Source organism: Pleurodeles waltl, chromosome 10, assembly GCF_031143425.1.
Source record: "Pleurodeles waltl isolate 20211129_DDA chromosome 10, aPleWal1.hap1.20221129, whole genome shotgun sequence".
NCBI classification, from domain to species: domain Eukaryota; kingdom Metazoa; phylum Chordata; class Amphibia; order Caudata; family Salamandridae; genus Pleurodeles; species Pleurodeles waltl.
In genome coordinates, this window is record NC_090449.1 from 1,035,347,163 (window position 1) to 1,035,361,627 (window position 14,465).

Here is a 14,465-nt window from a genome sequence, read left to right on the forward strand (position 1 = left end):
ATTCAAATATGCCCCCCTGCTAATCTGGAACACATTTTCCGCAACAGGAAGTGTACCCACTCACTCAACATACAGGTTGTTTGTGATGCCCATTATGTCATCACGGACATCGTAGCTAAGTTTCCTGGCAGTACCCATGACTCATACATTTTTAGGCATAGTGGGATACATCAACGCCTGGAACGTGGGGAATTTGGAGACAGTTACCTCCTAGGTAGAGCCACAGACATTTGCAGACATACACACAGGTCACTGTGCACGACAATCTGGACTTCCTAACCGTGTACTTTTGTGCCCAACAGGTGACAGTGCATATGCTCTCAGGCCTTGGATCATGACTCCGTTTTTAACACCCAGAACTGAATCAGAGAGGCAATACAACAGTGCGCATAAGAGGACCAGGAACCTGATCGAGCGCACCTTCGGACTGCTGAAGGCAAGATTCAGATGCCTCCACCGCAGTGGAGGCGCCCTCCAATACACCCCCATTACCGCTTTCAAAATTGTAGTCGCATGCGCCATCCTCCACAACATAGCCACCCGACGTGGGCTACCTCTCACCCCTGCAGACCCAGATCCTGATGATGAAGAGCAAGAACAATCACATCGCCATCATGGGGATAGGAGTCTAGCTAATCAAGGCAGACTGAGACGGGACCACATTGCAATGCAATATTTTGGACGGTACGTGTCAACTCCCACCATACTCACCTATTAACCATTTGTTAAGTGGAACAAAAATAACTGTTTTATTAATGTCATGAAGAAACTATATACAAGTTGAAATTGTCCATGGGCAGGAAAATGCCAACCAGTCATGTGGCACATTAACGCCATGTGCCACATTAATCTGTCCTGGCTGTTATCTATGATCTCCTGCCCCTCCTGCCAGCCTGGCTGGTCCCTGCTGCGTCCATGGTGCTGTGCCTACCACTCCTCAGCACCCTACTGTGAGTGGCAGAGACACTGCTCACTGTTGAGCCCTCATCCCAGGTGTATTTGTTAACTTCCTGGCTGTGATGCCATCATCATGTGCCAGAAAGTGTTTCCAGAGTGTTCTGGTATGCTTTCTGGAGTGTTCTGCTGCATCTGCAAGCAATTTTGAAGGTATTCGCAATTTGCGACACCCACTCGCTAATTGCGAGTTCGTTTTTGCACACTCGCAAACAGTGACCTCGCAAACTGCGGACTCGCACACAGCGTTGCGAGTCCGGCTGCGAGTCGCAAAATCGGATTGCTTTTTTTTCTGGCATTCCAATTTGCGACTCGCATTTTGCGAGTCGCATCAACTCGCAAAATGCGAGTCGCAATTTTTATTTTTGCTACATCTGGCCCCAAGTCCTCTGTGAAGCAGAACACAAGCAACCCAAGACAAGACCAGTTTTGGTCTAGGTGGGCCTCTTCAGTCAGGTGTAGCCTGGTTCCAGTGATACAAATAGCACAGGACCAAGACTAGGCATACACTTTGCCACATACAGCATTACTTCAAACACACAAAAGGTGGGTAGAGCAATGTTTGCAAATAGTCTAACCACTAGAAATCGCTCAAGGTAGCATTCCAAAACATTGCTTTTTTGCTTGCCATGCCACCTCAGCCACAACCAAATAATCCTTGGTTCTTTTGTGTGTTTAAAAAAGACATAACAAGTAAATAAATAAATAAATAAATAAATAATACCTTTATAGAGTAAAACAAATATATAAAGGACTGGATGCACTGTTGTTATAGCAGCTCACACTGGATTTTAAGAAAAGACCTTCCCTTTGCAACTTAATCGGGAAATTTTTTCTCCTGCTGTGGCCCTTTCTGCAAATAATGTTGGGATCCCACTGCTGTGAGAATGCTGCTGTTCCCTCTTTTATAAGATGTCACGTGCCTGCCATCCATAACTTATGAAATGTCCTAGTTTCTGTTCTGCATCACTTTCACAAGTTCCTTTGTAGGAGCTCACTGGATACTTTAACAGTGCTCTTAATATCAGAGCAGTAGATCAAGCATTGGAGACTTTAGAGGTTTGGAACATGTTGTATGAGGTTGGAACCATTACATACAATGGGATAGCTGGCATTACAGTGTCACGTCATACTTCTGTTCTGAGACAATGTTTTTCCTATTGCAAACCATAGCCTAATGACTGCCCTAGCAAACCTTTAGAGCAAAAATGCCTTCTTCGCTGTAGCTTTTTTAGTTTCCTCTCTTTTCTCCTGTCTGCCTTCAATGTTAAGGTATGGGAAGCATTTATAAGCATTAATGGACAGTGCTGGGGTCACCTTTTTGCTTTTTTTGTAGAGGTCTCTGGTGCTTCATTTGTAAAAGAAGTGCCGGGCCCAAAGTTTTCCCCAAAAGCCCACCAAGGGTGAGGTTGCCAAATACCAAGGATGCCTAGAAGAAGACCACCTCATGCTCCTTTCAACCACCATCTCCACCCCCTGAAATGTATCTTTTTCCTTTTCATCTCTGCATTCTCCCTTTGTTCCATTCTACTCTTCCTCCTCCTTTCCAACTTTTCTGTCTTTCTCTCTCTTGTTCTCATTAAAGTCTAATGGAGGAAAACTAGCGCTGGTCCCCGAAAATGAGTGCCCCACCTTCAACCACCAGGCCGAGTTGAGCACTGGCGGTGTCGCTGATCAACCTTGGGTTACTCTCTGTGGATGAATGTGGGGTGAGTGCTTGAGTGCGTGGAGCAGGGTGTTGTCTGCAGTGGTTTTGCACAAAGATCAGTCTAGCAGAAGTCTTAATTCATTCTAACAATGGGTATTGTCTTTGTGTTTTTCATTAAGGCTACTGGCTAATTTTAGGTGCTGTTTTGGGGGGACTTACATCAATTAACCTCAACTCTACTATGGCTCTCAGGGGGAGTGATATTGCTAAGATTCCCTCTCTAAATTATGCACTTGTACAATAGTAGATCATTCAGCAAACATAGCGCCTTTATTTCACCTCACTGGGAGTGAAACAACATATATAGTGGCTCGCTCAAACTGGGAAGCACCTTCTTGGCACTTTATTTCAGAATGAACTCAAGATTAGAAAACCACAATGTAATCCCCTTTCCCGTAGGGTGACCAGATTTTGAGGAGCAAAAACTGAGACAGGTCAGACATAAAAGAAGGACTAAAGACTTTACTCTCACTTTTATATCTGGCCGTTTTTTTGCGTAGGTTTGTGAATGTGTGCCTATACGTGTGTGTGTGTGTGTATATATATATATATATATACACACAATGACACACACATACATGCACACACACATTTACAAGACTTCATATAGAAAATTAGCTATGGCTTGACCTCCCACCCTTCACCCCCAACCCGCCGCCACCCACCTCTCTCTGCTCCCTACTCCTCTCTCTGTTGGGAGCAGACAGGGGACTGCGTCGCTTGACAGTAACAGATACATTACTTTAATTATTTCATTATTTGTAGGCGTCATTAACTTATGCTTCCCATGGTGATCTGACCTTTTTCCCATAAACTGGGACATTTATTTAAAATTAAGAGAAGCGTCGGGACACCGGGACAGTCCTCTAAAAACTGGGAGTGTCTGTGGAAATCCAGGACGTCTGGTCACCCTACCACAGTCCCACGTCAGTGCCTCTCCACGGGCTGTGATAGGCCACTCACCTCGCCTTCCCTCGGCCACGGCCGGCCATTCTGTGTGTATTTGCTTTGATTCTGCCTCTTCTTCTGGCCGCCATCTGCGAATTTGCACAACAATGGTTCAGGGGGAGCTGTGGAGACAAAACGGAGTCTGTGTTAGGGAATCGACCAAATATGGCAAAGAGCAGAGGAGTTGAAGCGTGGCTGCCAGGCCAGGCAAAATGTTCTCATTATTATTTTCAGCAAAGCCACTGTTAGGCAGACAGAAAAAAATATTATTTGCAAAGATGAATCAAATATCAACCTAACTCGTAGTGATTGTTTGCTTTCAGTGCGGCCTTCCTTAAACATTTACAGTACAAATGAAACACAACCTTCTTCAATAAGGAACCACAATCTAATTCTAGGTTAAAAGGTGTCAAAAAGGTAACGCAAGTTTGGTAAAAATTCAAAAGGAGAAATCTTAGGGCCAGATGTATCAAGCGAATTTGCATTTGCAAACGGTGCGAATGGCCGTTTGCGAATGCAAAAATGCCTTTCATTATGTAAGAAAGGCACTCGCAGTGCAATTTTAAGGAATCGCTAAAATAGCGATTCCTTAAAATTGCGACCCCCGTTTAGAGGATCGCAAATTGCGATTCTTTGAATAAGGCATCGCAAATAAGGAATCCTTATTTGCGATTTCTTAAGCACATGTATCAAGCTTTTCCTTAATGCGAATTGGGCCTTAGAGAATCGCAATTACCACCAAATACAATTTGGTGGTAACCAAGTTCCATTTTTTTTTAAAATGCATTAAAAATGCATTTTTTAAATTGACATGTAACGCACCCATGTCCCATTGGCATGTGTGTGCCTTACATGTCCTAAAATAATTTTTGGGGGTGCAGCAGTTAGGCCCCCAGCACCCTGGGGTTTGCATTTCCGAAACTGCGAATTCCAGTTAGGAATTCGCAATGTGGGAAATGCAAAAAAATCGCAAATATGGGGGCCCATAGGTGCGAATGGGGTCAGAATCACTATATGCGATTCAGTAATAGCATTTGCGATTTTTAAGAAATCACTATTACCGAATCGCAAATATGATACATAGCATTTTGCGATTTCTTAAAAATTGCTATTAGAGAATCACAAAATTGATTCTTGATACATCTGGCCCTTAATTCCTAACTGTTGCATATTCTCAATTGTACAGCCGAGAAATCAAACGCAGTTTGGTAAAATAGAAAGCAAGGCACTGCAACAGTCATCTCTTATTGACAGTGAAATATTCTTTGTTTTCAGGCCTATCCTACAGAGCTCAAATTATTATCACAAAAACATTCACAGAAAATGTTTTTGGGTCAGTCCCATTGAGCCATTGATGTACCTTCTTTCAGCCACAGCTTACAGCAAATGGCATTCGCATTCTCGATTAGACCAGAGCAATATTTCAGCCTCGCCTTTAGTAATTGCCTATTAGGTGTTAGTTCGCCGGCCTAAGGTGTCCCTCCCTTTGCAGTGACTGGACTGAGAAGGGAAGAATCCATGCACTGCAATGGAAGCATGTCTGGTTCCAGATTCCTGCTCATGTTGCACCACCCATCATTCTGTGCCTCAATGTGATTTTGCATCTATTGTAATGTTGTTTTTAAATGTGATAACATAAGGCTGCTTACTGTGCACCATTGGTGAATTTGCACCTAAAATGGAATTTGCCATAAAATGTGATTTAACACCTAAGTGTGATTTGTGAAGGCAGAAGCTTTCCACACCACAATGGCACTGAGGCTGACCCAGCACTGAATATTAAACTCACATTTTTCTCATCCCAGTGTCCTGTCCCACTGATGCACACAATTTACATCAAATGTGATACCACATAAGTGCTAACTTTTCCCCAAAAATGACTTTTTCCTGATTTGCAGCTAAATGTGATTTTTGTCCTTCCATGTGTTTTGTACATAACCATGTTTCAACAGTTCAGGAGATGTTGCACGAGAGGGATTTTGCACACAAAGGTGACTTTTAAACTAGAAATACGTTTATGCTTAAATTGGGCTTTACACCTAAGAGTGATGTTACTTCAAAATCCATTTTTCTCTAAATGTATTTTTGTCATATACTTGTTTTCATACTCCTGTTGAGGTTGTATATATGCCGGTTTTGAGTGTAAAACTCAAAAGTTGATTTTGCGCCCACATATGTTTTTCTCTGAAATGTGATGTGTGATCCTAAACAAATTTCTTCACTCCTGATGATGTTGCATCATGGGTGACTTTGCATCTAAATGGGATTCTGCACTAACATTTGATTTTCTTGATAAATGTGATTGCACCAAGAGTGATTTTGCACCTAAATGTGATTTTGCACATAAATGTGTTTTATGCTACAAAACTTTTTCCATCCTTACGCTGATGTCGCACTAGTGGTGAGTTTGCACCTCAGTGTGCTGTCAAACACATGGGTCATACCTTTTACACCTTAGTATCTCATTTTCTGTCTCTACAGAGTGATGTTTTAGGGCTGTTTTGAACAGCTGTCCCATACTGAATCTGCTTATCTGCTTCTGAAGATCAATAGTTTGCAGATTTTTCATGTGATCTTAATATAGCTGCAAAACCGGAAACAATGAGAGCTTCATTCAGGCCCAGGGTGCATGTTGTAACACCTTAGAGAGAGCCTATCATCCCTAGCTAATCCCAAACCAAAGGCTGTGCCTTCGGACCAGCAAAATTAAATAATGAGCAATAGATTACACAGCGGCGGCCGCCACAAATATGAAGGTGGGGGGGATGAATTAAAAAAAATATGATAATAAAAAAACATACATTCTTCCCACCGTTGCCGCCTGCTGCCGCGTCCCTCCTCTGGTCTTCTTGTGGTGTCCCAGCATTTGCTGGGACACCAGCACAGGCTCCCCAGCAATCGTGGCGCTGCTTACATGCTAAACATAACATGTAAGCAGCGCCAGGATTGGTCTGAGCAGCTCAGAGTGCCGCTCAGACACAAGTCTGGGGTCTGTGCTGTTTCTCCAGCCCGGCTGTGTGTGCAGACAGCCGGCTTGGAGAAACTTAACTACGCATGTGTATTTGGCCAGCCTGAGAAGGCCGGCCAAACACACATGCGCACTTAGTGCACTCTCCCATCCTCCCCCCTCCCACAGCCCATCCCTGCCCTGAACACACTGCTGGCTGAGCCAATAAATGAAAGATAAAATGATAATTAAGTATTGTTATATCTTTCATCTCCCGGCTTAGCCGGGGGGCGACGCTCCTTCGCCATCATGAAGGAGCCACCCCGGAGAATACAGCATATATTTTGTGGCACCCCCTACTATTTCTGCAATTGATACTGACAGACAAGATCCCTTCTCACCTATAGATTCTGGTTACTGGATACCAAAGTACAGTATTCTGGTACTTTGTGTACTGACATGGAGCTCTGGAGAGGCACATTATGTGAGGGTGGTTAGCACTCTAGACCTTTACGAGAGATTGCATTGACTTACTTGATTTACTAGAGATCGTATTGACTCGGAGCAGCACAGCTTTTTATGGTTTGGCTTCACGGCACAGCTGTTGCCAGAGAATTATGTGAGAATCACTAGGAGAGGAGAGGGACTTTGGCTTCCCCACATTTTGGGAGCCAGGAGTGCGTGTTTTGACTTGGAAGACACTGTGTGCTTCTACCAAAATTTGCTGGCCATTCACATAGATATTTTTTTTATTCCTTCAGCTGCCTGAGTTTGAACTTTCAGGAGTACACAAAATGCTGTTGTAATGCTATTAAGATGTCTTCGATAAGCAGATAATTTATACCATTATAGCAAAGGTACAAAGATTTTTAGGTCTGGCTCGACAGTGCATTCATAAGCTCGGCATATTGGCATTGCCGGTGCAAGTTTTCCCTGGTCCTCCTGCATCAGCACAGCCTGAGTAGAACAGAACAGGCCCCAACTACTTCAACTAGTAGAGATAATTCTCAGATGCTGCTAAGCCAGTGAGAGTGCCTGCGCAACATAATTTAGATGGCCAAAGCCATCTGTCACTGATTGGCTGATCTGGTTCAACTGGGTGGGTCTGTGAATTGGTAGCTGACCTCTTACAAATCAGGCCTCAATGTACTCCACTCATTGGCTCAATCCGGCAGGCTGATACCTATTAGGCAGGGCACTGGGCTGTGTCTCTGAGAGTCAACTGTACCGCATGACTACTCCACATACCGCTGCGCCATCTAGTGCTGAAGGCACTACCCTGCAAAAGAATGCTACCCGAGGCACCGCCCATGTAAAAAGGAGTGTGCATTCACCCATCATGGCTTTAAATTAGCTGCTCTAAAGCGTCTAGAAACCCATCACTCTTTCACTCCAATCATTCCTCCTTTAGCCTCTGTGCCTCCTTCCTATGCATCTGTCACAATACAGGGTCTTCTGAAATTATTCACCGGTATTGTGGTTTATATTCAATTCCCGTTATTATGTTCTCATCATGTTGTCTGGGATGATTCTCAGTTATTTCTAAAGTTCTTAAATGCCGCTAGTGCTTGTGTACTACATAAAAACATTAACTAAAATAAAATGAGCAAACACAACGATTAAATGCCCCGGAACAGCCGTCATAAGCAGGCATGGGCTCATATGCATTGACAGATAATTTAAAGGCCCAGGTAGAGCCACCAAATACCCGAGTCAGCCACCAAATGCTGAGGTACAACCATCACATGCACAAAAACAGCCCAGTCACATCCGCGAGACATCACAAAAAGAAAAGGAATTACTAAAAAATGTAATATACAGCGCCCCAAAAAACATGCACAGAACCAAAATACCACGCGCATACAATAGATCAGGCACAGACCTAATACACCAATCACGACACAAACCCACAAGATCAGGCACAGAACTAAAGTACAAATCACACACATACAACATCAATCACAGTCCCAAAGGAACAGACACAGACCCAAAATCACCAGTCACAGATTAGAACAGACACAATCCAAAATACCAATCACATACCTACAAGATCAGGCACAGACCAAAAACACCAATTACAAGATCAGGCACAGAACCAAAATACAAATCACACACCCACAAGATTGAGCACAGACCAAACGAACAGGTACAAACCAAAAATATCAATCACATGCCCACAAGATCAACCACAGAACCAAAATACCGATCACAGACCCACAAGATCAGTTCCAGACCAAGAACAGATCAGGTAAAGAAACAAAATACCATTCACACACCCACAAGATCAAGACTGACCCAAAATACCTATCACAGACCCAATGAACAGGCATAGACCAAAAATAATAAACATATGTCCGCAAGATCAGAACAGTCCCCAAAATACCAATCACAGTCCCACAAGATCAGACACAGACCCAAAATACCAACCACTGACCCAGTAGATCAAGCACAAAACCCAAATATCAATCACAGGCCCAAAATCCCAATTCATAGACCCACAAGAAAAGGCACAGACCTAAAAGATCAATCACAGAACCACAGACTCAAAATAATAAGTATATAACATATGGAGTAGTATATTCCTATAAATCTATTGTGGTTTCAAACATACAGGTCAGCCTCCCAGGATTAGCCTGAAATGCCAGTTCAATCTTCCCAGATGTTGGCAAGGCAGAAAATCACCAATGCTGCCTCGGTGAGCAGCTATGGTCTCAAATGCTCCAAGCAACTCTCTTGTTTGTGCATGTGACTGATGTTTCCAGGGCAGACTTCCTATATGCAAGCTTCAGCCAAAAATGCAATTGTGGTCTCCCCTACATGCCCTGGGGACAGACTTTGCCTCTGACACAGAGTGCAGTATCCACATGAGTGAAATAAATGCTGAGGGCCCAGTGCGCCCGCGCCCAATGTTTGGGATGAGCCTCAGAAGTCAAGAGTAGCCTCCTCATAGAAAGAAAAGATACCCTCAAGGGGGCAAGGGAGATGTGTGTGCAAAGTATGCTTGTAGAAATGAAGCCAACACCTACAATTAATTATTAGCCAAGGCCAGCAGCCAACTCTCACTTTTAACTTGTTTTGTCCCCCTTTTCATTCTATTCCATTCATTCCCTTCCTCAGACTCATGTATTAAAGGGAAGAAAAGCCCCCACTCTTTTCCCGTCCCATAGCACTGAACAGGTGACTGTTGAGGGGCTAAGGCAGAGGCAGGAGGTGGGAGTTTCAGGGGTATCCCAAGGGTTTCAGGCACCACAGGCAAAGTGTATTGTTCAGCAGAAAGCAAAACATCCTCCCCCATAACGCGTAGATACAGAAATACGATTGATTAATCGTCCATATTATTTTCATACAATCAATGAAAATCTAATAAAAAGATATTCACATCTGGCCTGATCTAATGTACCTACACGTGATGTTGCTTTGAGTAAATAAGAGACAATTCAGTTAGTAGTGTGCACTATTAAGGTGATCAATATTTTATATTGGGTCGCACTACGGTCCATTGACCTCTGCATCAGGGAGGCTTTTATTTTCCTCGGGCATTCTCTGCACTGATTCACTTCGGATGTCAATTTTGTCAGAGCTAAAAAGACAGAGAAGGGGAAAAACGATTTGCCCTGTACCACACTGTTTAGTAAGGTGGAAGCAGGGCCTACAATCGTGGACCCAGATTTAGCAGCATTTCACGCAAAACTGTGCCGCAAGGCAAGTTGCTGATCTGCGTTGCGTGAACAGGCGAGAACAGACCCCTGACAAATTTACTAAGATATGGAGTAGTTCATCGCTCTCTCTGAGTTGGAACACTTGCGGCTGCCAAAGCAGGAACTCTTGTGCTATGGTGCAAGGACGCTTGGATTTGAGGCAGGGTAGTTTGTGTGCAGGAAGGGCCACCTTCCTGCACAAAAGCTATCCTTAGAGGTATACTCCTGTTCGCATGTGTGTCCTGCACACATGCAAAGAGAAAGTAACAATTGGAAATAAAAATATTTCTTCTTGGTACGCCAGCCTTGGGTAGGTGCACTATTCTGATGCACACCGGCTGTACAGGCTTTAGTAAATCTGGGTTTACATCAAAATGCATGGGTGGATGCACAGAAATGCCCGTGCGCTACCTATGTAATTCTTCCCTGGTTCAATGTAATGCAAGGCCGCACTACGTACTGAATTACATTTTTTAGAAAGCCACCTAGCCACATAAATTAGGCTTTGCATGGTTTTGTAAATTCTGAAATACATTTTGCGTTATGGCTACCCCAAAAAAGTGGGGCACCAACAATGAAAATGTTTGTAAATCTGGGCCTCGGTGTCTGCATCCCACAGTCTGCAAGTTACCCACTGGACCAGAAAGACAAGTAAACACTTTGTGCACTACTGCTCAAGAAATGCATTCCTTCTTGGAAGTCAATATTAGTAGCATATCCAGAAGTTATTTTTATAGGGGGTCACACATGGAGCCACATTGGTGGTGCTATCTACAAGGGGAAATCGCAAATGATGTGTGTGTGCATATATATACTTACTCATGCACAGTGCTTAATTTGTAAATAAAAAGGGGCTGTGCTCAAAGCTCTCCTCTTAAACAAGTGGCTTTTGCAATTAAAAGGGCGAGCACATAATACTGAGGCAGCGTAATACTAAAGCCATCTCGGGCCTCTTCAATCCATTTACAGCCACCCCCTACCCCTTCAGCTCTCTCTTGCAGCTTCCTGCTTTTCCCCTTTCTGGCACTTTTTTGTTTTTCTCTTCCTCTGTCTTTCTCATTTGTGTCTTTTGCTGGCAGTAAATGCTTGAGACAGAAAACGAAGTGCCGGCCCTCAGAATTAAGTGTTGGTGCTTCGCACCGGAAACAACAAGCACAAATTAAGCACTGCTCATGCAGCCATACAAAGTAAGATTGGAGCACTTTAGGAGACATGTAGGCTCATGTATTGCCCAAAACAATTTCTGCTTTGTAGTCAAAGGTAGTTGGGCAAACTAACATGTATGTCTTGTAACCTGGCCCGGCACATTCAACAGCTGTGGTGATTAGGTACAAGTGGAGGAGGCGGGCAGGACAAACAGAGCTAGGGCTCGGTGTGAGCCCTGGGAGGAAAGAAATGCGCTGCTCTCGCTGGTTTTGGTGATTTAAATGAGCCAGAAGGGGAGAGGTGGTGTCTTTTCACAGGTGAGTCCCTAGCTGGCTACCTCAAAGGAGCAACTTGCCTCTGAACTTAAATATCTTGGAGCCCCTCCAAGTCACCAGAATAGCCCATAGCTTAGCTCTGTCAGGCTGGTGCCAAGTTGTTTGTTGGAGGGGGAGGGAGTGTTGGTGCGCGGCTGCAGGGGGTGGAAGTACATGGAAGGGCACAGAAGGGGGCTTAAGGGGTTTTAGTTACAGTAATAGCAACAGGTTAATAAAGAAAAGAACAACTTCAAACTACAGAGAGCTCCGAGAGTACATCTGAAGATTGGCGCCCTGGGCCGAGGCCCAGCTCGCCCATGGCAAAAGCCGGCCCTGCCTGGAGGGAAAGGGAAACTTTAAGGTTTTTGAAGGTTTTGTATGAGGTGAAACAATCAAAATCCAAAGATGTCAAGTACTCTAATGGCATGAGAGCGACTTCATTTTTAACATCATGTTCAATGACACCAAGCAGGCAGGATGGAGAACGTGAAACTGCACTCTCAGCGTGCATCTGGCTGTTGTCTGAAAACAACGTGGACAGACTGACGTCCAACTCACAGCACGGACTTGGATGACACAGGCTTCTCTACTGGAATCTGGCATCTAGCAAAAAGGTTTGCATTGTGGTGGCTTTTCGAGGCGTAGTCAGCTTCCCATCGGGACCTGCACTAAAGAGAACCTGCAGGATGGTGTAAGATTCTGGAGACAACGTACAAAGAGAGGGCCTTATTTAGAGTTTGAGTTAAGAGTGTCATTGGCTATAATGCACTTGTATTACAGCGGATGAGACATACGCCATGTTTGTGATGGAGTACCCCATCCGCTAAACTCTAAATAATCCCAAACCCTGTAGTAACTCCAGTGGGCCATGTGAGTAACGCATTCAAACTCCCTCGCAGTGGCCGTAGTTTAGGCCATTTTACCGTACTGCCCGGGCTGATTGTGGTAACCAGGCTGGCCCTGTCCACCCTCCTCCTGCAGCAGCACGGGGGACAGGCAGACGATGCTCTCCTGGACAGGCTAAAGTGTGCCCTGACTGCTTCAAAACCTGCCTCCACCACAGACCATTCTGCTGACGCTGCCTGTCTGCTCGGAGTGGGAGGTAAACGTCAGTGGTTTTAATTGTAGAATGGGGAACAACGCATGCAAAAGGACCCAGTATTATCAGGTCTATTCAGTTATTCCCCATTTTGGGGGGAAAGTTCGTGATTCTTTGGAAGTTGGGGCCACCCTCCGCCCCCACCCCCGGTATCCTCACCCGAACTTCTTGCAGTCTTGTAATGAGGAGCCCAACACAGCTTAACAACTAATGATTTACTGATTAACTTTAATAATAGCGTGTTTTTAATGTAGCGCATCCCTTTTCTAAGCACTGTCAAAACAGGTGTTGCTAACACCAAATTTAAAGGCACCCAATTTACCTACTTAGGAAGGATGACAGGCTGGAATAATCTTGCCTGGATGCAACTGGTGCCCTACAGCTCACAACAGACGTCAGCAAGAGCGTGGCATCTGTGAGCCATCTTGCCAAGAGACCGACCTAAGTACAAAGGAGCAGAGATTGTGATTAGAAACATTTAAGCCACGGCTCGGTGAGCCAAGAAGCCTCCCGTGTGTTGGTGTAAAGGGTGTAGGCTCACCTTGTTACATAAATATGGCCTCGCTTCGTGCATCGGCAGCAAAGTGCGCTCCTCTTCACGGCCCACTGCGGATTGACCATACCTTCTGGCTCGAGCAGGAGACAGCACTTGCTGCCATGGTGCTCCAATTGTGACGTCACAGAATCCAGTGGACACACTCCCGCCATGATGACGCCACAGAGGGCCACTTCCTGTGTCATGAGTCAGGACCAATCAGCCTTAGCCGCGCCCAGTGGCACGTGCGCATAATGAACTTATGGGTGCAACTGTGAGAAGGTAGCCTCTTTCTAGCCTTGTTACCCCCACTTTTGGCCTGTTCGTGAGTGTATGTCAGGGTGTTTGTCACTGTTTTCACTGTCTCACTGGGATCCTGATAGCCAGGCCTCAGTGCTCATAGTGAAAACACTATGTTTTCAGTATGGTTGTTATGTGTCACTGGGATCCTGCTAGTCAGGCCCCCAGTGCTCATAGGTTTGTGGCCTATATGTATGTGTCACTGGGACCCTGTCACACAGGGCCCCAGTGCTCATAGGTGTGCATGTATATGTTCCCTGAGTGGTGCCTAACTGTCTCACTGAGGCTCTGCTAACCAGAACCTCAGTGGTTATGCTCTCTCATTACTTTCAAATTGTCACTAACAGGCTAGTGACCAATTTTACCAATTTACATTGGCTTACTGGAACACCCTTATAATTCCCTAGTATATGGTACTGAGGTACCCAGGGTATTGGGGTTCCAGGAGATCCCTATGGGCTGCAGCATTTCTTTTGCCACCCATAGGGAGCTCTGACAATTCTTACACAGGCCTGCCACTGCAGCCTGAGTGAAATAACGTCCACGTTATTTCACAGCCATTTTACACTGCACTTAAGTAACTTATAAGTCACCTATATGTCTAACCTTTACCTGGTAAAGGTTAGGTGCAAAGTTACTTAGTGTGAGGGCACCCTGGCACTAGCCAAGGTGCCCCCACATTGTTCAGAGCCAAATCACTGAACTTTGTGAGTGCGGGGACACCATTACATGCGTGCACTACATATAGGTCACTACCTATATGTAGCTTCACCATGGTAACTCCGAATATGGCCATGTAACATGTCTATGATCATG

At 44.8% G+C, this 14,465-nt stretch overlaps 1 protein-coding gene across 2 annotated transcripts in view; it reads right to left on the reverse strand.

Annotated features, from left to right (window-relative positions):
* The window catches only part of RBMS3 (RNA binding motif single stranded interacting protein 3), a 1,236,319-nt gene that overhangs the window by 190,561 nt on the left and 1,031,293 nt on the right, over positions 1 to 14,465 (reverse strand). For both annotated transcript variants that reach the window (XM_069212004.1, XM_069212005.1), the window contains exon 7: positions 3,626 to 3,732. In XM_069212004.1, coding sequence (XP_069068105.1) covers positions 3,626 to 3,732 — 107 coding nt within the window. The remainder of the gene's footprint in view (positions 1 to 3,625; positions 3,733 to 14,465) is intronic.